This window comes from Pezoporus occidentalis, unplaced genomic scaffold (genome assembly GCF_034315485.1).
Source record: "Pezoporus occidentalis ecotype Australia unplaced genomic scaffold, CSIRO_AGI_Poc_V1 ctg67, whole genome shotgun sequence".
NCBI lineage: Eukaryota > Metazoa > Chordata > Aves > Psittaciformes > Psittacidae > Pezoporus > Pezoporus occidentalis.
The window spans coordinates 2,506,758-2,531,173 of record NW_026916019.1 but is presented as its reverse complement, the minus strand read 5'-3'; the positions used below and the strand labels follow the sequence as shown (position 1 = coordinate 2,531,173).

Genomic DNA, 24,416 nt, shown 5'->3' with positions numbered 1-24,416 from the left:
CTTATCTCCATATTCTCCCTCTGTCATCTCCCCCCCCCACCAGCTTCCTGTACAGCTAGCTGTAATGCTGACTGCTGAACACTTACTGAAGAATGCATAATTACATCTCTTTAACCCCTTGCTGCCACAATGTACATACTGTGCTCGGATCTAGGGCTTTTTTAACATCATACACACACACCCCCCTTGAAAAAAAATAAAATAATAAAGAGAGTGTGCACAGGCTAGCAAGCCCCCCACACCCCCAAATTATAAAATTACCACTAATATAGTAATATTAGATTCCAACCCATACAAATTAGACTCTCCATATTATTTCACTAGTTGCTGCCCTCATGTATTCCTCTCCACTATGCTTTTGTTTTTAGACTGTGCAAGTACACACACAGTTGAGTCAGCAAAATGCAAGATCACCACCAACAAAGGAGCATTTCAGGCCCAGCAGCTTCTGTTCCCATGCTTTTCCACATGAACCTCGCACTGTGCATGTGCAAAAAGCCTTTTCATTTCCAACATATCAATTCCCCACTCTGGAAGAGCTTGAGAACCTACTCCTGCGTTGGAGACAAGAACTTCCTGTCAATTTTGCTTTTCATCCAATGCCTAAAGCAATAAGCAATTCTTCAAATTAATAGGTCATTCTGAATTTTTGTGGTATTGGTATGCAATCTCAGGATATAGTGCTTGTCTATTCCAAAATGAAAGAACTAGCCACTCCGAAACAATGCTTTCACATAAAAAGTAGTGAGCATTTTTATAAAGCCCAGCAGCTGCTGATAACAGGAAAAGAATTTTTTCAAAAATAATTAAGAAACAGTAGCTGTTGGTGCTTCAATGCTTAAGAGACCTGAACTGATAAGCACACCTGACCACAGTGGCAGGCAGCCATAAATGACAGGAAAACACAGATCCTGACCAAAAACACTTGAACAAAAGACTTTCCCTAGACCCTAAGCTAATGAGGAGTAAGGGTTTCTTCTCTATTTTGTCTCTATTTGCAGACTAAGGGGTCTGAATACAGATACTACTTACACAGGTAACATTAGTTTCTAAAGGAAACCATTTCTTCATTTGGATATGGTATGCAAATACACTGTTTTTCAGCAAGGCCCAATCCAGAGCTCACTGCAATCAGTGAAAAGACTGATATCAACAAAGTTTGAAACAGATCCTCAAAGAATAAGGAGATGGGGAAAAGCAGAAGGAATTTTACACCCACTTTTGGGACCTTTGTAGCTGTTGTTTATTATTCGGAAATAGCCACCTGTACAGAAGAGATGCTACTGGTGTTTAAGTGTGAGTCTGGATTTTGTTTCCCCATGGGATTTCTTTAAATAGGCTCTCTAGCCTTTTCATTCCAAATCATCGGGGTCAAAGACTGGTATCAGCTATAAATAACCAATACACCGTCTCACTCCCACGTCAAAACATACAATATACAGAGCATTCTCAGCATATGTCTTCTGTGTCTTCTTCTGTATCATGCTTTATTATAATTAAAGATGAACTGGTTTTGGTTGAATTCTTTTATGTAGATTGTCATAGTTGTATGAAGTCAACAGATACAACAACTTACAGCAATGAAAGGCTTAGCCAAAAGATTTCTAAAAGAACAGACAAAGTGAAAATACCAGGAACTCTGGAAAAAAACAAGGAAGGAATAATTTTAAGTTGTTCTGAATTCTGCAAATACAGCGCTAAGAAAAACACTGAGTACCTAAAATAATTAAAGTTTATCCTCTTTATTGAAACAGTCTATGTTTGAGAATTCATGGGAGTTTTAATGTTTAATTAAGGGATTTAAACATCATTTTAAGTGAAAACTCTGTGCAACCTTAACTATGGACCCAGTAGGTCACCTCCATAATATATTCATGTTGGGAATCCAGGACCAGCTTTTACATAAATCAGTTACTACAAACACACAGTTCAAATATCAGTCACAAGCACGTGAAAAATCAATTTACAAGGAGATGAAAAAATAAATGTTCTAGGAGATAGGATATGCTAATGAAAATTAGTGTAGTGTGTTTGCTTTTTGTCCACATCCAGGTTTTGGTTTCACATGCAGCAACTGCTGAGACATGTTTACTTAGTGATTAAAAAAGAAAAAAGATTAAGCAGCAACTTTAAAAAGCCCTGTATAGATAAAGATACACCTGTTTTATAAGCAATTAGTAATTTCTTATTCATGGAATGTAAACTGTTTTGTTCAATTTTCCCAGAATTTGCAGATTTAAGGAAAATGCAACTCAAAGGATGAAATTCACATCCACAAAACCAGGAGATGAGAGTAAACCTCTAGTATGGCCTATTTAATACATGCAGTTGTACAATACTGTACCCACACGTGGAGCAGATTTGCCAAGACTCCTTTTTAAAAAATATATATATTTAAACATAATTTTTAAAACCACATATATAATGCAAAATAAAAGTACATTATTGCCACATTCACCAACACTACAACACACTAACTCCAGGCTGGGCTGCAACACAGCCTCCAGCTGCTGCTGACCAAGAGTAGAGATGGGCCTCATGCTGGTCTCAGGTGGTCAGAGATGGGTTGACTATCTATTTTTCATGCATCCTGGCTACTCCCTGTGGTAGGAAATGTATTTCACTAGAGTTTTAGAAGCAGTGCTGTTTACCCAAAGGTGTCTGTGGGAGTCCACAGGGGAAAAGTTGCATACAGGAACAAACACAGAGCTTTGAGACACTGAGTGCTAGACACAGACGTGGGGGGAGAGCAAGAGCCCTGCAGACATAGTCTCCCCGCTCAGAGACCTGAGTGTGGTCTACAGAACAGCTGGATAGGTAAAATACATCTCAAAGATTTGGTCCACTGTCCAGAAGCCAAAAGTCCATCCCACAAGAGGTACCATTTACATCAATGTTTCTGTATGACATCAATTTAAAACGAAAAAAAAAAAAAAAAAAAAAAAGGAGCATCTGTCTTTTCCTGAGTGTCCTTGGAAACGTTTAAGGAAAGCAGAATCTGTGACAGATACAAATAGATAAAGGTGCCAGTAAGCACCCCATAACAACAAATTCACTGGGGGGTGGGGGGGTGGAGGTGGAGTGGAGTGGTGGGGAGGCTGGAGAGAAATATGAATTCCAGGTTTGCTTGTTAGCCTCTAAGTTTTTAACAGAACATTTGTGTCAGCAGGGATGACTGAATCCCTGTATCCACAGCACTTGACTGCACTTGGATGTATGCCTCCTACTAGAGACTAAAATGAAAGCTGTATTTTAGAGCACTGGAAAAGTGAAACAAAGACTGCAGCTTGTGTTTGTAACAATACTTTTGGTTGTCTAGATGTATTTCATTGGCTCCATGTTAAAGAGTACGGCAATAGGAGTAAATACCATGTCCCCTGGATCGTTTCGGAATTTTTGGTCTCCTGTCTCTCAGACACAAGGTGAGCCTCTTTAGAAGGCTGCCAACAAAATGCTTCATGTACAGAGTGGGGTGGCAACACTAAGGACAGAAGGGAAGATAAGCATACGAATTAAAACTAAAGACCAAAATACTTCCTCAACTCAGACCCTTCCCAGATATATCAAGGTCCACATGTGCTGACTTCAGCATTTGCTTCAATTAAATTACAAGAACAGACCCATCTGCATAACTCTCAAGAATGCTTAAAAAAAAGTAGAATTCTTAAAAAAATAGTAAAAAAAAAAAAGGAAAAAAAAAGAAGGAAAAAAAAGGGGGGGGGGGAGGGGAGGAAGCTGCCGCCTTCTGTTTTTTAACACATTAAACAGGAGCAACCAGAACTGCTAGAGGCTTGTCTCGAAGTTTTTTAAGACATGATCAAGGAGAGAAAGGGTTAAGTCCTGAAAAATAAAAGCACAGCAGAGCAAATCTGACTACATGTTTGAAAGAGCCTATAAAATGTTACAAGCAAAACAGGAAAGCTTGTGTTAATAATGCATAAACCAAAGGAGGTGGGGGAAACCTACCCATTTAATGGAATAATGCTTTTATCCTTGCAGTTAAAAAGAAATAACCATGACTATTAATCCGGTAATGCCATGTAAAAATGCAGTTTTTAAACATTTTCTAACAGGGGACAGCTCAGTAACCGCTCTGGAGAGCGAGGCCTTGTGCAGAGCTACGCTCAGCGCTAAATACCAGCCTCCGCTCGGCGGAGGCCATTACCCGCCCCGTCGCCATGACGACGCTAACAGTGCGCCCGACTTCAAAGACAAAGATGTAATTTCAGACTTCCAGCAGCCAGAGGGAGCGGTGAGAGCTCTCTGCCCGGGCGGTGTCAGCTGATGATCAATTATAAAAATGCCCAGGACGCGTTCGAGGCCGCCTGAACCTCCGCCCGCCCGGCCCCGGGGGAGTCCCCCGCCGCCCCCGGCCTGAGGGAAGGCGCAGAGCGCCGGGCCCTTACAGCCCGCCTTCGCTTCGTGCTGGCGGGAACGGCGCCCACCACCCTTCTCTTCCGTCAGGTCCGCGAGGCTGCGGGACAGGGTGGCCGCTCCCTGGCCCTCGCCGAACCTCCTCGGAGAGCTCCTACCGGTGCCTTCACCAGGCGCCGCTCCATGCGGGCAGCAGGCGGCACAGGAGGCCGAGCCCCTTGTCCCAGCCAGGAGGAAGAATCCGAGCTTGCTAAATCAACGCGCTTTTAATTTTACACTGTCATTCCGACAACAACAGCAGAAGTCGTTTTCACTTTTTCAACAACAACAGCAGAAGTCCTCCTCATTTTTTCACCCTACCTGAAAAGAGTACGGGATACTTGCAAGATTGGTTCGGTGGAGAAAACCCTCACAGGGAAGGCGAAAGCTCACTTTCAAGTTTTGCCACTGTGTGGATACTGGCAATTAAGAGTAACAGTAGTGCAGAAAAAACAGATGTTCGGTTATACACTGTTGTCTCATCAATATGCTCGCTCTTATTAAGCGTGACAAAAATATCCACTTAGAAATCAATCTATAGAGCGGGTGTTGTAGTGTAGCAATAGTATGGTGTGCTGCCCAGGAAGCCGTGAATTCAAGTGCAGATGCATTTTGTTTTTTAAATCTGCTTCACCAAGTCTTTGGGAGGGAGAGCAGTTCTCTCAGGTGCCATGTTGCCCACAGCATCACAGCTGTGTGCCAAAACCAACATAAAGGTAATATAGTCCCTTTCTGCTTACTAAAGCTGGGTTAACCTGCAAACCCCTTAGACAGGAGACAGAGGAGCCGCTGAAAAGACAGATCCCTGAACAACCCAACACCTTTAAGCGTGCTTTTCTTTCTGTTACCATATACAGAGATATATAATCTAAATGGTATTACATACATACCCTGATCTGAAGGAAACCTAACCCTGTCCTGCAGAAATAGAGACACGTTGCTCCCCTCTTGCCAGGTCATTAAGCACCACAAGCTTTTGTTTCCTTACCAGAAAGGCACCTTCCCATCTGACAGCGGTCAGAGACCAAAACCTCACATACAGCAGTACAAAGCATACTAGTTAGCCAGCTAACACAAGCACAGGAGCCATGCACGTGCTTCAGCCAAAGATTACATGTCAGCCCTTTAGCTGACTGGGCCATGGGCACTGCTGGGCGAGCAGCACACACCACCACACCATGTCCCTGAACTATATGCTCCTGGCCCAAGGCACAATGCAGGCCAGCACTTGCTATCAGGTTTTGGCAGTCACCCTGGTAAGACTGGGAGGTACCTACTGCTCACAAGCATGAGCCAAATCTTGTGAGACCCTGAATCAACAACCCTAGACTGACCTTGGAGGAGCATTAGCTGCCCACTCTGCACTTGTTTAGTTACAAATGTATTTGTTCTGTGGGCTACAAATTCAGGTTTTGCCAAACTGAGTCCATGTCATCTAAACTAAGCGTGCAGGAATCAGGAGTCTGTGTGAAATACAAATATACATGGAAGGGTATACAGTCTCTTGGATTGCTGAAAAAGTAGTAATTTTAAACACTGAAGACTAAAGAAGGGTGGGTTTTTTTGTTGTTGTTTTCTTTTAAACAAATTTAAAAAAAAAACCACAAAAAAAAAACAAAACACCAAACAACCCTTTGCTTAGCTGATCACGTGTTTTGTTTCCAAGTTACATTTTTAATGGATGTGGGTGGTAGAGGAAAAACATGTCAGTCTATAAGTCCTTTAATTACTCTTCCAATCTACTTTCATTGCACACCGCAAGTGACAGAAGATAGTTCTTGGCCTGCGTGGCTAGCTGACTATAGCCCTCTGATCACATCTCCATGGAAATGGAGGTCAAGTGATCAAAATTATTATACAGGAGGGGAAAGTTTGTTTTCCTGGCAAAACTAAGGTAAAGGATTTATAGGATTGACTTCAATCTGACCTGTACTATTCTGAATACAAGCATTAAAAAGCAGGCACTAGAAATCACTAGTTCTAACCAGCAAAAATTAAAGAGTTACAATATTTATATATGAGTACGTGTATGGGTGCATTTCTCAGTGTTTCATAGGATCTGATATCTGACCTCTGTTTCTTTGCAGAGGAGAAAGACAACTCTGTAGGTTGCCCAAAGGGCCCCCCGCACACCGAGCTGGGGCCTAAGCACTGGAATAACCCTCTGGCCAGAAGCAGCCAAAGACTTTCAGAGCCTAAAAAATTCCTATACTTTGTTATCCATCAGGATAGAATCAAAAAGACTGTTACTGTGATTTCCAACGGGGTAAAATGTCTAACAAGCCATGCAGGAAGAATGAGCAGTCATTTAAAAACACCAGTGGTGTGTGTGTGTATATGTGGGTCTTCCCAAGACTTCTTTAAAGGCACAAACAAAAAAAAAGCAATGAAGATGGGAGAGAAAATGGACTACGAGAAAATCCAAATGACGCCACAACCATGAGATGCTAGGAAAAAAAACCACCCAAAACACCCCCCCCTCCAAAAAAAACCCAAACAAAAGAAAAACCAACAAAACCAAACAAAAAAACAACCCACCACCAAATAGATTTTTAAATTCTAGAGCCTTGTTACAATAAATCCTGGAGAACTGAGTGGAAAATTGTACCGAACAAGTTTATTTTTTTCCTACTTTCATGTAGGTGTCTAATGATACAATAAACAGGATGGAAAAAAAAAAAGTTTTATGAAGCTTTCATTAAGCCCTATTATTAAAATCTTGACATGGTCTGTAAATTGAATAAGGGATAATCTGGAGTTTTTCTTCCATCTCCACTGCAGTATCATACAAAAAAACTGGCAAGGCTTTCAGTTCACTGTAAAAGCCTAAAATGGAAAGGTAACAGTCTGCATTAAGTTTTAATCCCATGCCATAAGAAATTAGTTCACCAGGGCCAATATATGTACTTAATCCATACACCATTTTATCTACCTATACAAGCTTGCTAACTTACTTGATTTTTAACAAGCAAGTTTAAAAATCTCAAATCGCTTCCAGTTCCTTTATTTCCATACTTTTGAGAAACAAGCACTAACAGTTGTATAGTTTGCAGTTTAAGAAACAAAAAAAATAATGTTTTATATCTCTTTCATAATCTTCTGTGCAGAATGCATTGGCAAAATTCATCATCTGTGATACTATAAACATACACGTGAGTCTACACCTTATGCTATGGCATAAAAACAAGCTTTGTTCTCTTAACTAGGTCCACTACTGTGTATTCAGCAACCCTTACTAAAGCTTACTGATGCATAATGTATTACTACATGCAAACATGCAAATTCTCATGCGTGCTTATCTTTATATTACTTCCCAAAATGATCACTTCAAACTATTAAGTGAAATTCTGCCTTGAAGGGGAAAGAAACAACAAACCCAAACCCAACACCAACACCACACATTCAGTTATAAATTCATGCCACTTAACTATGATGTGAAGTAAATGACCCAGAATGGTGTATTTCCCTATACTAATGCAATTATTCAAATGTGCATCAAAATTCAGGTCCTAATTCTAATGTAACGCAATAAGTTTTATTTCACAGGTTGAGATGATTAAAAGGGTCATCTGCAATTGTTTACATGGAAGGAAAGAAATCAAAAGCCTAACACTGGGAACTGAAAGTACCCTTTTCCTGATGTTATCAACTTTTCTATCTTAATTTCAACACACCATGATGCTTCAGCCCCTGCAATTACACTGCTGATTCAAATAGGACCCTCTTTATAAACTCCTGTGAGAGCAAAACTATGTCTGGAATTGTGTGGGAAATGGCACAGAATAATCTGCATGATGTTAAGGAAAACTGATGCAGTGAATTAAAAGTACAGTGCCTTCCAAAGACAAATGCAGAAACCCCTCTCATCTAGTGTGTGTGCATATAGATTTTTAAAGGTAAATTGATAATGGAAGCCTATTTACATGCAACACACTTCAGAAGCACTTCTCACATACAGCACAATATAGCACAGATTCTATAAAAAGCCACCATGAATCACTGTCTTCAAGGGAGGACTTGATAGTGAATCTAAGATGTATGACTCCAGCAAAGGAAGAAAGGTTTTGGAGGCTTAAGCATTACAAGACATTTGATTTCAAGAAAACGCATTTGAGAGAAATTTTAAAACCTGTTTCAAACCTCAAAAAAATAAAGCAAAACATGAATAAGCCTCACACAGGACTGACTTTGTCAGGATTCATATGTATGAATCAATCAAAACAAACAATACATTACAGACACTTCCCATTTGCACTATGTTGGTACCTAAAATCCCAAGCAATTATGGATACACCATAAACAATCAGACAAAGCACTGTGAAACCTGGCTTAATCTTCAGACTATTGACTGTGACTGCATAAACATCTGCTTACACAGAAATAGGGAGCTGACCAGGACCACTCCAAGTGACCTTCACATCAAAGACTGGTAAATTTGGTTTTTTTTTTTAATATGAAAGCTGGAACATTAGCATGAGAAGTCAACATGTTGTTCTCAGCAGACAGGAATGGATGGAGGAAGATACAGAAAAGCTATCTACTGCTAGGCTTCAGATGTTGCTGGTTAGAATGAGTTACTGTGTTTAGTCAAGGTTATGAAGCTGAGGTCACACTTCACAACGGTTGATGAGCACAAGGAGTCATTCTGGAAAAAAAAAATCCTATCTTACAGGAATACTTGGGGTAAAAATAAAAGAAAGAAAACATTTACAGTGTCTCAGGTACTTCCTGAAATAGTATTCAAGTGATTAATACTCTGTTGTCTTACTTTCTGCGTCGTAATCCAAATTTTCAGACAGGCATGAACAAAGACAGGCACCAGTGAATATACTAAACTTTGGAATTTATAGTAAGCCATCAACTCAAAATTTACAAATAAACAAGCAGCTAAGATAAGCATTCTTTTATACACACTATATCCATGGACACATATTGTGTAAAATGTTCAAAAATTAAAGGTTAATCTGCAAATTAAAACCCCTACCATTCTAGTTAAGATTCCCAAATGCAGAACTGAAAAGCACTGACTTGGAAATTTAGGCTGACTGAAGGGACAGCTAGTTCAGTTACTGCCCCTGCAGCAGGTACATCTGAGCCATGCATGCAGAGGCACCCATGCTACCACAGTTTATGGCCTTGCATATTAAAGTAACCCTGGGGGCTTTCAGCTTGCCCCTCACTTCAGGCTGCAAGCTTCTTCAGCGGTTCAGGGGCTATCAGAAGCGCAGGTTAGTTGCCCCACCTATGGAGGCAGGAGCCTTGGGGCAGGGGGAGAGAGACAATGGGGGTGGAATAAAAATTCCTCAACCACCCAAATTAAATCTAGTTTCTTTAATTCCTGAATCAACACCAATATTGTCCTGGTATTTGGAGGTATCAAGTATGTTAGTGCAACTCCTTGTGGCTTCAAAAGGAAAAAAACTACTAATACTTTAATATTCCACTTAGGACAACATTGGCCCATTTAAACACAACTTTTTGCAACTTCAACCACTACTGGGATCTATAATCCCTTAGCATGTTTTCCATGTAAGTTTCATGTACAGGCCAGACTAAGCATTTCGTTTTTTCATTTGTAAATTTTCTTAGATCCTGTATTAGTAATCTGGTTATTACAGGGCTAATGTAAACATTGTAAAGTATTTTGAAAACATAAGGTGATGGAATAGCCAAGAATCTTTTTTATAGTACTTAGTGAAATTAGTGTTTTATACTTCAATAATCACCTAGCACTATTTTTTAAATAAATGTGATCAATCTATCAAGCAAAATCAAGTAATCCTGTAAAGCACAAAACACGAGTAACAACAGGAGCTTCTCTTCACATTACACATTTTAACTTTAATAGCAAGAATAATTAGTTGAAGAATCAACAGTTTTGGTTTCAATGTTTCAGTTTAACACTACATGGACAACATATGCCCATGGCTGCTCTGCATTACTTTAACTGTACTTTTCTCCAGAAACAGGACTTAAACTGAATGTACAAGTTGACTCTCAGACAATGAATCAAGTTTGATCATCATGTGAAATCCTGGCTTCACTGAAGCCAGTGTAAAACATGCATGAGCATGCAGGCTGAGATTTTCAACAACACACAAAGTGTAAGTGCATCCCCCTCCCCGATAATAGCACTGATGTCGGTGGCGCTGCAGTGACTTACACTGGATTTGACCCACTATTCTGATAGACACCAAGACACAAACAAGAGCCCACACACACAATCTGTATGTCCATCGGCACCAACAATGGGGCATGTTCTGCACCTCAGAAACAAACTGAAATACATGCACTTGGTACCCCTATACGTACGCATTGTATGAATCTTGTTCTAGTACAGGCGTATTACATGGAATGGCAATAAGGAAAAAAACCCCACAAAATGAAACAAACAAACAAACAAAAAAACCAAAACAAACCACCAATCCCCCAACCCCAAAGTAGCCAATGCATTTGTTCTAGAATTAAAATTACTTGGAAAAAATAGCAACTTTTTCCAACTCCAATGGCTAAGAAAAGCCTTTGAGAAAGCTTAGTCACTTCTTTGCAACTTGAAGCTTTTTTCCTTTTATTCCAGGCTTAAACAAAGTTCAGTGGGGCATCAAACTGCCTCGGTTTTAAATTGCAGTCTGTACTTTAAAATAGAATGCATGCACCACATGTTCCTGAAGCTAGATGGTGGGAGTGTTATTCACTGAAAATTGAAGGCTTGTTGAGTCAATAATCTTCTTTCACAGAGTAACAATTTTCAGCTAAAATTTCTTGACCCAAACAAAGGAAAACAAGATCATTCAGTTATTTTACAACACTGCAGAAAAAAGAAAGTGGGAAAGAGGCACACCAGTCTTATCCTACTTGATGTAAAAATGATGGAAAATTTAATTCACAAGTATTACATACTTGTATTTCCTTCTTGTTCGTGGTTTAACATACTCCCAGTTATTTTCAACAGAGACATGAATAGAAGCAAATAACTACAGGACAGACTTGCTATCATGTATTACACATGCATTTGTCAACTGGCAACTGCATTTGCCTCCCAAGAGTTACCAAGAATCCATTTACAGATTCCCCCCCCCCCCATCAAATCAGAAATAATATTCTGAATTTTAAAACATCAGTTAAATTTAGATCAAGCTTTTTTGTTTTTTTTTTTTCTTACCTGATTCATCCTTACCAGAGGGGTGACAGTGGTGATTAGTATTTACACTCTGGTACTGATCACAAACCTGATCATGATTAGGGCTTACTGGACTAAGCTCTGTATAAATGTCACCAGAGTCCCTTGTCCCAGCAGTTTAACTGCTAAGAAAAGAGGCATCTCCTGGTGTCAACCACAGTTTCTCAAATACTGCTGGAAGCTGTTTTCCTGCTCTATTAAGACTTCAGCCATTAAAGGCATTTGTTCAGTGAGTGTTGTTGCTCAAGATGACTTTCCAAGCTAATTCATATTTTAGAAGTGAAACAGGGAATGTGGATTCCCAATCATCCTATGTATTTTCCTTACAGCCTGCACCTATCAAGATGCATCTGAAAGGATGTTGTTCTGTGAGACAAGTACACCTAATCTTGCATTTAGTTCACTAGCAGTTCTCAACAGATATCCACTGAAATCTAATTTAGTACCCTCTTTCTACAATGAAAAAGGTGTGTCAACCAGAGGAATGAGTGTGAAGCACTCAAAACATCCTTTAGAGGCTCGTTAAAATGAGGTAAAACAGAACTGTGAAGCAGTTAATAAAATCAGGAAGGGATTGCAGATGTACTGTTTTCCACAGGACTAAGCATAATGAAACAAGGCAACTGGCAACTTAAAAAGTTTCTCTGTCCAAGCAACAATATGCAGTATTTGAGACCTACCTGACACTGAAGTTCATACAACTATAGACACTGCAGAACCACAAACAAACTTCTCAAGTCACAGCATGGCACAAGATACAAGTGGCATTCTATGTCCACTGTTGGCTACTATTTTGTTTTCCATAGAACCTGCTCTGCCTTCATGAGAGGACCCAGCGAGTAAGTGATATCATAGAATTAATCCATGAACTCAGAATTCTGAGTGACCAGATAAAGCACTGATTTCTTCAACTCCAGAAACCACCTTCCCCCTTCAACACTGCATGACCTCCAGTAAATGCAAGATGAGCCTAAGTTAAGATGTAAGACTAAGGCCACAATATCCCTACAGTTTACACTGATGCAGATGAGGGCTGCCACAAGCCCAGCTCCCCAGCGGCCTCCAGCCGTGCATGCTTATGCCTCTGGGCTTGCACTCAGGGATGTAAACTGGCAGAACCCTTACAAAAAGAAGTGAAGTGTCTTGTGTTTGTCGGTGGCTTTGTGACTGCTGCAGGGCCCAACTGTGAACACTGGGATCTGCTGTGCCGTCGTGTCTCAGTTGACAGAATGACAGCATCTTAAACCCTTCCAGGAAGATCATACAGTCTTTCAGAATGTGGCTAAAATCAAAGCCGCTGCAGTCCCTACTGTCTCCTTTCCCTTCACAGATTCTGGTTCCCATCTCCTTGTCTGAGGTACCAGTGGCACCCATGCAATTACACAATGATTCAGTCAAAAACTAACCCAGAAATAAAGAGAGTGGCTGTTTCTCAGCTGGTTCAACTCCCCAAGTCAAATGCACTGGCTGGTCTCAGGAATGACAGTGGAGGACATGGGAGGGCACAGCTGGCATGCTGTGGGGCACACAGCAGGACTGCTACTGCCCTGGGCTTACAACACCTCAGGCAGCCACAGAACTTTACCTATAGGTTGCAACACAAAAAATCAGCAGAAACCTGTGTTTCAAAAGCATGGCAACCTCAAGTAGGCCATTTGACAACAAGCACACCTGATATTGGACAAAAAAAATACCTTACTAAAAGAAAGTAATAGCAAAACCATCACTATCTAAAAATGACTTTCTGAAATGCCTATCTAAAATGACTTTCACACTCATGCCAATAAAAATTAATTTATGTTTTCTGCTCTTCATTCTATCAACACAACCCAACGTGAACAAAAATCCAACATTTACAAAATTACTCATTAAAGACAAAATAAAGGATTAGTCTTCACAGACACACACAGCCTACTGCTGACACAAGCTCCTTTACTGCAACAACAAATCTGCAGATACATCATTTGGAAGCTTTTTCCTGTAAGCGTGCTCCAGCTTTCTCACAATAGCAGAAATGTGCATTTTGTTATTATCCCTTAAGTCTCAATAAATATATTCTCTAGTAGCTGTTCTCCAGACAATTTCATTCAAGCCTCTCACCCCTTTATTCCTCCACTCTAATAGGGAACAGTTTCTGTTTATGACTTCCTTTCCTCACAGAGTACCTGACTCCCATATTTTCTCAAAAGCTTGAGATTTCCTTCTAATTGTGACCCCAACAAAACTGCTCAGAGCACTATTCTGTGCAACTTTTCATTTGGGCTCTCAGTGACTCCACATGGTCGGAGACCCACAGGTCAAACCCTCCAGATATCAGAGCAGTTGGGAGAAGGAAAGCAAGCATTGTATAGAATCTGACAGGCCATTAGAAGTAGCTAATAAAGCCATATTTTGTTTGTAGCCATTTGTTACCAACCCACATTACAAATTTGTCCGCTTTGAACTTTATGGGAACATTCATGCCAGGACTTCTATATACAATGTGTGAAGGAAACGGAACAACTATTGAGCTGTTCAGCTGCACTTACTGTGACACAAACCTGCTGAAAAAAGTCCCCCAAAGGATGACACAAGCCAGCATTCAGTGCTGCAGAAAGTGGCCAGCTCTTCTTCAAATCCATCAAAGGAAAACTCTTTTCAAAGCCACATCAGAGAACACCATTCACCATTTAGCATTACATCTCTTTTGTTGTTTTTAGACAGTCATGTAAGCTTGCTATGTAGCTGCTGTGATTTTACACAATGCCCTTAAGAAACAAAAAGATAACGGGCATATTGTATAAATACCAGAATACCATGAAATAAAAAACATAACTAGATTTTATTAAAAGCATAACACCACTATCATTTCAAGGTTCGCTGTACAAAGATGACTTACTGACTACTAGCCTGAAGAACAGCATTACCTTGAAAACAAACTTAAGAAGCCGTATTTAGTATCCCAAAATGACATTATAATTAGGAATACTAAACAAGGGATAGTGATCACAGGTTTTTGTAGCAGTTCAAATCTGAACTCTCTTGCTCCAGAGAAAAAACACCATTTTCATACAGTCAAGCCATCCATACCTCAGAGCTATATTAAAGCATCTACCTTGTTTCACCGTACTCTGAATATATGGATTGCTTCTAATTTCTAAGACGCTTTCCTTGGATGCAAGATGATGGCGAGTTTGATCACACTATCAAAAAAAAAAGCCTTATTGCCACATATGAAGGATTGCAGTTGTTTTTCAATTTGAAAAATGAACAAAAACCCAACCAAACAACACACCCAAACCCAAAACAAAATACAAAATGGTTAATACCTCCCATTCCCTTCCATATCCAAACAGCAGGGGTTTTGTGTACACAAGGTGCTTTCTGATTACGTATCAAAGCTTTTCAGTAATGAGATGTCTCAATAAGAGAATTTGGGACTAACTTGGAGTTTAAGATATGTGGCCAAAAGAGTTAATATTCACTGTTAATACTACCAGCTTACTCATTGCTATAATAATAATGAGCTACTAAATATACCAAATACTCAGAGACACAGATAATACCCAATACTCTGCTTAGATAGCATGATGATGGAGGTAGGACAGAGGATGGATTAAAAGTAGGACAACTGTTTAAGAAAACCATAGGCAAATTGGCAGAACATTTAATTGATAAATAAATTCGCTTCTCTCTACCCTAATGAACACTGCTCATGAAAAACTGGGGGAGGTGAAACGTCCCTTTTAATGTCACTGCTTTTTAAAGTGCACAGCTATTGCCAAAACAATGTCCACAGTAGCTACTATTTTTAAGGTAACTGCCAACATACATTTTTGAGACCTGGTCAGAGAAATAAGTACTTTTAAAAAAGGTTTCCTGAAAGACTGTGGAATAAATATAGGGTTCAAAGCAAATGGGTATCTCTTCTTACACAAGTCTCCATAGCTTCTCCTGCAACATGCATGTCTCAAACATCTCATAAAGAACTTGTGGAACATATACCCTCCTACATGTCAAAGAAATAACTTTAAAATGCTGTGCAGATGTTTACTGCCCTATCATTGTATGTGCCAGAGGTAAACTACATTACATACTACCAGATCTGTTACATGTCTTAGTAAGGTAAACTCTTCATAGAGATCTCTCTGCTAGCTGCAGATGAATACATACATAATGGACTGCAGAAAGTATTCTGTATGAGTACGATGCATTATTCTAAGCCAGTGGGCATACAGTTTATAAAAAATTTTCATCATTCAAACTGAACATATTCCAGTTGGTTTAAATTCATGCTGGATTACTACCAACAAACAAGAAAATCCCCAAACCACGAAGGGCACACAGACACAAGGCTAAGGAGTACTTTCTCCATTATAGTGAAATAAGGTACTCAGAAATGCAAGTAGCTGCAGTGTCTTTGCAAAGTATATTAATTTGTGCTGTTTTCCTCACAGCACAATGCACAGCACTCAGAAAAACTAAGAAATGTTAGTCCAAAATAGTTTGCTAACCAAAAGATCAACCTAGCCCAAGTATCACTTCTACACTTCCGCAGTGTAGTAGACAGTAGCAGAATTAACATGTCAAACTCATTACTGATGCTCAGGGTTTGGAGCAAGTAACTCCTGGCAGCAGTATTCTAAACCAGAATCTATTGAAATCCTTGAAAAGGGCACAGAAAAAAGTCTCTTCCTCAACAGATTGTTTTGTGCAAGTACAGAATTCCTAGAGCTAAAAAAGTCAATCCATTTCCTCTATGCAAATACATATGTGCACAAGCACAAAACATGCATGTGCATAAATAGTGCTATTTTGAACCATAACAAGCCTAAGCAAGGTCCACTTATACACAAGCTGTCTGTTCTCATCATATGTTTAAAAACAGTTTTTGATCAACCTTGTTCAATATTTCTTCTTTCAGTATTTATCATCTGCTCATCCTAGATGCAATGAAATGCTACGTAAACTGCTTTAATTTTAAAACACTGAAACAAGCATTAGTTTCTTACTGGTAAGCTCGATGGTCTTTCTTGCTGGATTAGGTTCAAGTCTTCATGGTTAGGCTTTCCTGGGGCCATGGGGGGTTGAGATCTGGTTCCATAGCCTTCCTGAGACATGTCCTGAAACAACAGTTGTAACAGAATTATTAACCTGACTTAGTAATTGCAATTAAATCCACATCACAGAAGGGTGAAAATACAACAGCTTAATGCTGATGGGTTGTATTTTTTTTTAATCAGAAATTTTTATTGAACAGTTGTGATGGAATTATCAAGCCCTCACAGCTACCACTATGACCTGCACTGTTTGTAAAGAAATGCAAGGAGCTGAGAAACATGCTGACAACCATGGAACCATACCACTGGAAGATGGGGAAACACACAAAAACAAGCCTGCTAAATAAATGACCCCCTTTTACTGTAAAAGTAGCAAGCACTAGGTGGTCAATACATTCATCCTACTGAGATGTATTCTCAAGCGTTTTGATGGAAGTACTGAGGCAGGTGGAAGACCGGACTTGAAAATAAGATTGTAATCATGCTACGTAATCAGACTCCTACAACAACCCTAGATTTATCATCGACACAACTTTCAAACACTAGCTATCAGGTCGTAGCACAACACAGTTGCTGCTTCTGCTGGAGACATGGTGCATCTGACAGATTAGAAGCAAAGTGTAGATCCAAAGCCAACACCAGCTTTGTGGTAAGGTGACTTACCTCCCTCCCTATAGCAAGAAGCCCAAGCAGTCATACATAATGGCCTAACACAATACCCACTACAGTGGCAGTGACAGCAACTAAACAACCTCCCCTTTGCTGTCCCACAACCCACAACACAAGCTTACTTCACACTTGCCCATCGTAAAGCCTTAGATTCAGGCTTCATTTTAGCTACTACAGCAGCTTCTACACTAACTTCTTCAAGGAAAACAACAGAAAACACAGTACTGACTTCAGCATGTGTAACTGGCAGGGAAAGTTGAAGAACCAGTTCCTGAGTGCTAGCAAAGATATCTCACCTTGAAAGGTTTTTCTCTGTTGTTTTTAAACGGTTTAATTCTCTTCTCCCCCTCCCAAGTGTACTCCCAGTTCAGCGTGCTTCGGCCACCCCCACACCTTCAGTTTTGACACGCAGCTGAAGGAACACACGCTTTCCTGGTGCAAAGACAGGGCAGGGGAAGCAACCCCTGCCCACCCCACTGCAGCCTGAACGTTGCCTTGTTCTGCTTTACCAAGGGCTGTTCAGACAGCTCAGCGTCCAGACCGACACTTACTGCTCATGCACAAACTCCGTGACAGAGCTGGCTTGCAGAGCAGGAAAGCTTTCTGTCTCTCCTTTTATCCCAGCTCCTGACAGAGGGAAATTTGCTTAACAACTGTACTGTTTCCATCCAGCCCCTTCCACCTCTTTGGACTCTGCTGAATTATTTTAAGGGATGTAGAAAATTCAACGCGGCTAATAAAACGAACCCTAGCAAACCTGATACGATGTAAACCCAGCAATAAACGATCCTATCCCTAAGCCTGTGCCAAGTAAAATCAAGAAACACTTAAAAGGCCAGCATTTCAATGTGGTTACCAGCAGAGGGTAACAATTAGGCTTAAGGGTGACAAAGGCTGATGGCTGAATGATTATTATCCCCTGTGACCCCCCGCGCTCCCCCCCGCCCAGATTTCCACTTGTCACACAGCTCTCCTGCTGCGCACACCAGCAGGTTCCTGTGGATTAACAGTGAGGTTTAAAATCAACAAATGGAACAAGGCCCCCATTCAGCAGCCTTCACCCCAGTACAAAGGAGTAGAAAGGTGCAGGACAGCTTCACAATAGGCAAACAAATGAGCAAACCTCTGCTTTCCTTTTTATTTCAAAACGCGCACGCACACGCGCACACACACACACGCACACGCTCGGGGCTGTCACTGCGCAGGCATCTGTAATAAACCCAGCAGCCCCAGACTGCAACTTCCAGCTCAGCGCTCTGCTCACTTCCTCACAGTTCTTACAGAAATACCCCAAATGAGAACTACTTGTTCAAACAACAACAGAACACTCGGAAACACCGAAAGTGGTGAAAACGGATAAATGGAATATTCAATTTAGGAGATGTCATTTTATAAAGGCAATTGTTCCTTTTTCCCTAGGAAGAAGACACGACAGGATTTTGCTGGGAAGCAAAACGTGTTTTATATTGTGAAAAATCAAGAGCCATTAATTCCTTACAAAGTACCAAGCATGTTTTTTCCCACCCACTTGCAAGATTTTAATCTTAATTCCTACTGAAATTTCCACGGGTATGGAGCAGGAGAGGGAAGAGATAGCACACTTCCTCATGAGAAATACTGCATGTTGAATGGGTATTTGAAGATCATCTATGAAATGTTTCTCCACACAGTGAAGAGCACACTAAAAACCCCAGTCATGATACCCTTTGTCTTTTTAAATGCACCAGCACCATAGTACTTTCCTCTGATGTGGAATAATCAAATCCATTTGCTCAATTCTAGATGAGGTCTGGAAACAAGTACTGCAGACATCTGTGTCTGTTATGATACGGATACCTGTGCACTCCAAATGGGACCGAGATCACATAGAATCATACACTTAAGAATCATAGATGGAAGGGATCTTAAAGATCATTTAGTTCCAACCCCCCTGCCAGGGACACATACTCCTCCTTATATTCTCCATAAAGCCATTTAAGCTACTTGGATCAGTGGAAACTTGGAAGGCGGTTCTTGAGAAGTAAAGAGTCAGTTTGCTCTCAGTGAGTTGCAGGCATGGGAATCTCCCAGATGAAATAGGCATGGCACTGTGTGTATAATTTTATGTGTTTATACATATGCATTGTCCAGTAAAAATAGTCCATTTATATACTAAACATAATGATGATTAAATAATAGCATATTTCACTAAGAGGTTGGCTTTGTAACCAAAATAGTGCTTAGTATAATTTCCACTGAAAAACAGAGGAGAGAAAATCCCTACTGCCTTTCTTCAGTTTTGCACTAGGAAATTCTCTCAACATACAGCATATTACAGAATAGATACAACAGATTTTGATAAATAAGAAATAAGGACAGAAGTATTAGGGTAAATTGTCTGTCACTGAAGAAATGCCTGGAATTGGCAATTCTCACTTTCAGGTTTGAAAGGTCATTTTTCTTTCTAGCCTCTAGGAATGGATTTATTGAGGGCTGAACAGAGGGAACATAAGGGGAAGAGAGACATGCTACCATGTGTTGTGCTACAGTCATGGCTGAGAAGACCCCCAGTGATACTGTGGCTCAATTTTCTCCTGGGATCCTTGATTATTTTCTTTTGATTCCCAATATTTCATCCATCAAATGTCATCAGCTTTCAAAGCAAAGCTTATGAATTTTTATGAATCACTGAGAATGCTTCCCCTCACAGAAGAAGAGCATGTGTGTAAGAAAGAAATCCAAGCCTTTTATAAACAGGCAGCTACAAGTTTCCACTCAGAACTTCCCAACTTGGCACAAACCCAATCATGTCATAGCTGTTACAGCACAAACTGTCAACAAAGTTGTAAAATAACTAAAATCAGGGTTTCCCCCATCAGATTTTAGAAAAGGCACAGGGACAAATAATCAGCAAGTCATAAACATGTATGCAAAATTGCTGAAGTTTAGACTTCTGAGGCTTTGCAAGAAACATGCTGTGAAAAAAGGTAGACAAAAAAAAACCCTATGCCTACATATTGCTTACATATACACAGCCTAAAACCTATGTATTGCATAAGCTGTTCAGAAATCAATCCATATGCGAATTGGGTAATAATAACCACCAACTGCTTATCATCCACAGAGCCAAAACTATTTCTCCACCCCTGTTTCATATACACCTTTAGCTTAGTGTGCAGACTGCAGTATATGGAACTTGAGAATTGTGTAGCCTGAGGAGTGAAGAAGGAAATGGGGTACATTCTTCCCTCTTGTTCTCTGTTACTGTACCCATCAGCTTTTAGTCTCTAATTCTGCTGTGGGATTTCACTACCACAGAGGTTTAAAGTGATCAAGTAAGGAGATGTACCAGCCTGCAAGAAAGTCAAAGGCCCCTTACTCCCACCTACCACAAGTCATGTAGTTGGACACACACCCCCTTAGTTTCTGTAGTGGTCTTTATTTGCCCACTTTTTGAAATGGTGCAACTTAAAACTGGAAGAACAGTAACCCGTTTTCCCCCAGCTTTATTACTGAGCAGAGTTGGCCTCTGGAAAGGTTGGGTGAGCACAGAGAGGAAGGAAACCTCCCTCCTTTGGTGGCAGCCAGCCACAGGCCTGGCTTCACCAGCCACCAAACTGCAGCCCAAGTCAACTGCATTGCAACCACTTTGGAGTAGGCCACAGATGGACAGCATTTTCCCTTTTGATGTACAATGCTAATCAGTGTTATGCTTTCATTCTCTAGCTGGACCTAGTTTCAAACAAGTGAGCCTGTCCGCATTTACATGTTCTCTGCAAACCTGAATATAGTGCTGATAATGCTTGAAACCACGTAGATGAAATGCACATTTGTTATTAGTTCTGCCGAAGAAGATAAGATCTAACTATTAAATAGTTTTAAATTCTTTTTAATGGAAAATGAAAGCGTAGTGAAGGCATTAATGTTTGGAGGAAAACCACATTTAAAGAAGGGCTGGGTGAGAAACATCATTCAGGCTTCATCTACTTCTACTGCAGCAAATTTCAGAGGGATAACATGACCACCCAGGAAGATAAGCACCATGATGATTAAACAGAAGGTAAATAATACACTAGACTTCAATTTGAAAAACTCATTAAGAACTATTTTAGCTCATGTTCTTGATTCACTCTGTTGATCCTTAGAAGACTTCAAGTGTGAGAACAGTGAATTCTACAGCAATGTGACAACAGCAAAACTGAAAGCAAATGTTAATTTTCCCCCCCCCAGACCACTTGAGAATGGAAGGCAGGACCCAGTACAGCAGCCAAGAAGAGCACACAACCCTACAATACAAGATAATTTTACTCGTCTCTGAAGGGATACTGTGGAACAGAAAGAAAGCAAGTGATATGTTAAGAGCTATAGGACATTTCTTGTTACCACTTAACCAAGTATCTGTTTATTCTGTGTAGACACATAGGTATCGACACATTTCCCCTCTTTTTACCTTCTACAGTAAAAAGCTGCAATGAAAAAATAAAAATAATGTAAAAAATTCCTGCAACAACAAAACCTCACCAAAATGGTGACTTGTCGCTACACAGCCAGCTTCTAGCCCAACCATAACATCTAACATGTCATCTCCCCAGTTGTATACCATCAGCACAAAAGTGACAACAAAGGACAGCCAACCTGTTAGAAGCCTATTGTAGGTAAGGCTGCACTCATTAAAAATGGTATGCCCAGGGGCACAAGCAACACTGAGTCGCATGCAAGCAGCCAACAGAATGCAGCCCTGTAGGGAATGATCCACTAAGGACAAAAGAGCAGAGAGGTTTGGTTTGCTTGAATCCTGGGCAGATGGTCTGCAGAGGTCGTGCAGGATGCAGATGGACTGCTGCAGAAGATCCTGGGTCAAGAAAAGAAATACGTATAAATGTGTCCCTAATGTTACGAATCAGAAGCTGAAAAGCCAAAACAAATAAAAACCCTAAAGGCCTGAGGAAAAGGAAGCTGGTATCTTGCAGCTGGAGAGCACTGTGCACAAAGTAAGACTCTTGCTGTGCAGAGGGAACAGGAAAAAAATTGTTTTGTAGGTCCCAGCACCTATTATGCCAACAATATAAGAAGAGAGTGCTAACCACCGGAGGTGGATTAGCAGTGCAGTCTGGTAATCCTCTTAACCATGCTAGGTCTGTGTTTATGTGAAGTGAATAAACCCTGCTCACAACCAGAATATGTGAATCATTTCAAGCCAACCCCTTACACCACCATGAAACCTGAATGGAGATAAGGAAAGCAGCTGTCCTGATGTACAGCAAGCAACAGGCTGGCATCTACCTCCATGTGCTGATGCTACTTGTTGACTGTTTCTTCAGTGGGTCTGGCAAGCAGTGACTGCTCTTCTTTCAAGGTGGTTATCATTTTCCCACAGTCAAGCCACAGCATGACTGTGTTCTCAAAACCAAGGATGATACTTTGCCTTACCAAGTCATTTCAGTCTTCATCTTTGTTACATGTTCTAAAGGGCATCTAGGGCTTCAGAGAAACAGCAAAGCAAGGTAGTCCTTTGTCTTTCCAAAAGGAGGTAATTTATCATAGAGAAATCACACCTAACTCCTCGGAGACAAATCCTGTGTACCGTGAGAAATTTGGAGAAAACCTGTCAGTTTGTATGCCTCAGGTGTAAACCAGTCATTGTCAGCAAGACATCTCATCATCTTCTTCAGTGCTATTCATAACTTCTTTTCCAAGACACCTACAGTTTCATTAAAACCTTACTATTTTCCAGATCTCTTTCTTCAATCCAATTAAAAACAAAACAAAACAAAACAAAAAATCTAACAATGGGAACACCATTTTCTCCCATCAGGATCCAAAGTTTCACAGACTGACATTAAGTTATGTCTTAAGACACCAGACGGGGAAGAAAAAAATATACTTTGCATGGTAGGCAGCAGTTGATGCTAAAGATAGTTAACTTAGGTAAGCAAATACATTATTGAGGCTGTGTCCATCAAGACTCACAGGAAGCTATTAGAAACTCATACTACGGAAGGTTTTGCCCTGCAGAATGCACTGAAAGTATTTTAAATGCAGTTAGGGTCAAAAAAAAGTTGTGTGTGTCGTTGTCACACCCCCCCCCCCCCCCCATCTTACAGGAAGAACATTGTTTGGACAGCATAGCTTCTAGTCACATATCACGTAATCTGAGCCAACTAACTAGACAGAAGGGTCTCTCTTCCTAAACACTCCAGCCTGTTTTCACATGTGTCTCATCTATATGGTCTCCAGGAGCCACGTTAAGCAAGTGATGCAGGAAAAGCTCCAAGATGAAATCATTCTCGGAAACTCTTATCTTGCTATTCTCTTTCTACCACTATTGCATTCCATGGATCACAGAGCATCTCAATAGTGGATTTAATCAGAAACAAGACATTTCTTCTAGTTTTCTTCTCTCATACTTGTAACATGCCACATCAAAAAAAATAGGCCAGTTTGATGTTCGTATTAAAATGTGACTGTTGCACATTGCACAGCCTGATAAACAGCTGTCGGTTCTTCATTTACAGGCAAAAAAAGGTAGTTTCTTTGTTCTACAGATGTAAAGTTCTAGTGTGAATGAAGAGATGAGAGAGAACCTGGAGAGGTAATCTGAGAAACAGTACTTGGAAATGAGGGGTAAACTAAGAATTTTATTTTCATGAATCTTCCCATGTTTATAAGAGCTTTTTGGATTTTTCCTAAAAATCCCTAGAAGGCCAGGCAGTCCAACCACACTTTCATTTTCTACACCCACTCCTTCCTCTCCCTGCCCATCCTTTCACTGACAAAGCTATACAGAAAGAAAGAAAAAGAGAAAAAGATCCCCAACAGTTTTCAGATGTCCTTCTCTCTACGGTCAACTGGGACAGACTACTATGTTAATGTGATGACTTACAGATTCTGTGCCATCCAGCGTCCCGCCCTGCCACACTAGTCCTTCCTAAAACTCCATGAGGAACGCACCTCTTCAGCCAACCTGTGACGTGAAGCTGGGCTGAGGAACAGCTCTGCACCCCGAAGAAATGGCTAAACCCAACCAGGCACAGGAGAGGGGCAGGATTTAAAACCTGCCATTTCTTTCAGCTCAGCTGCTGCAGTAGGGGAGCTGGGGGCTCTGTGGCCCCCGAGGGCAGCAGCCTGCCCCAGAC

The 24,416-nt window shown here is 40.6% G+C and overlaps 1 protein-coding gene across 8 annotated transcripts in view; it reads right to left on the bottom strand.

Moving 5' to 3' along the window:
* ARID1B (AT-rich interaction domain 1B) overlaps positions 1 to 24,416 on the bottom strand; it is a 329,485-nt gene that overhangs the window by 212,072 nt on the left and 92,997 nt on the right. For all 8 annotated transcript variants that reach the window (XM_062640854.1, XM_062640859.1, XM_062640855.1 and 5 more), the window contains exon 4: positions 16,585 to 16,695. In XM_062640854.1, the coding sequence (XP_062496838.1) occupies positions 16,585 to 16,695 (111 nt within the window). The remainder of the gene's footprint in view (positions 1 to 16,584; positions 16,696 to 24,416) is intronic.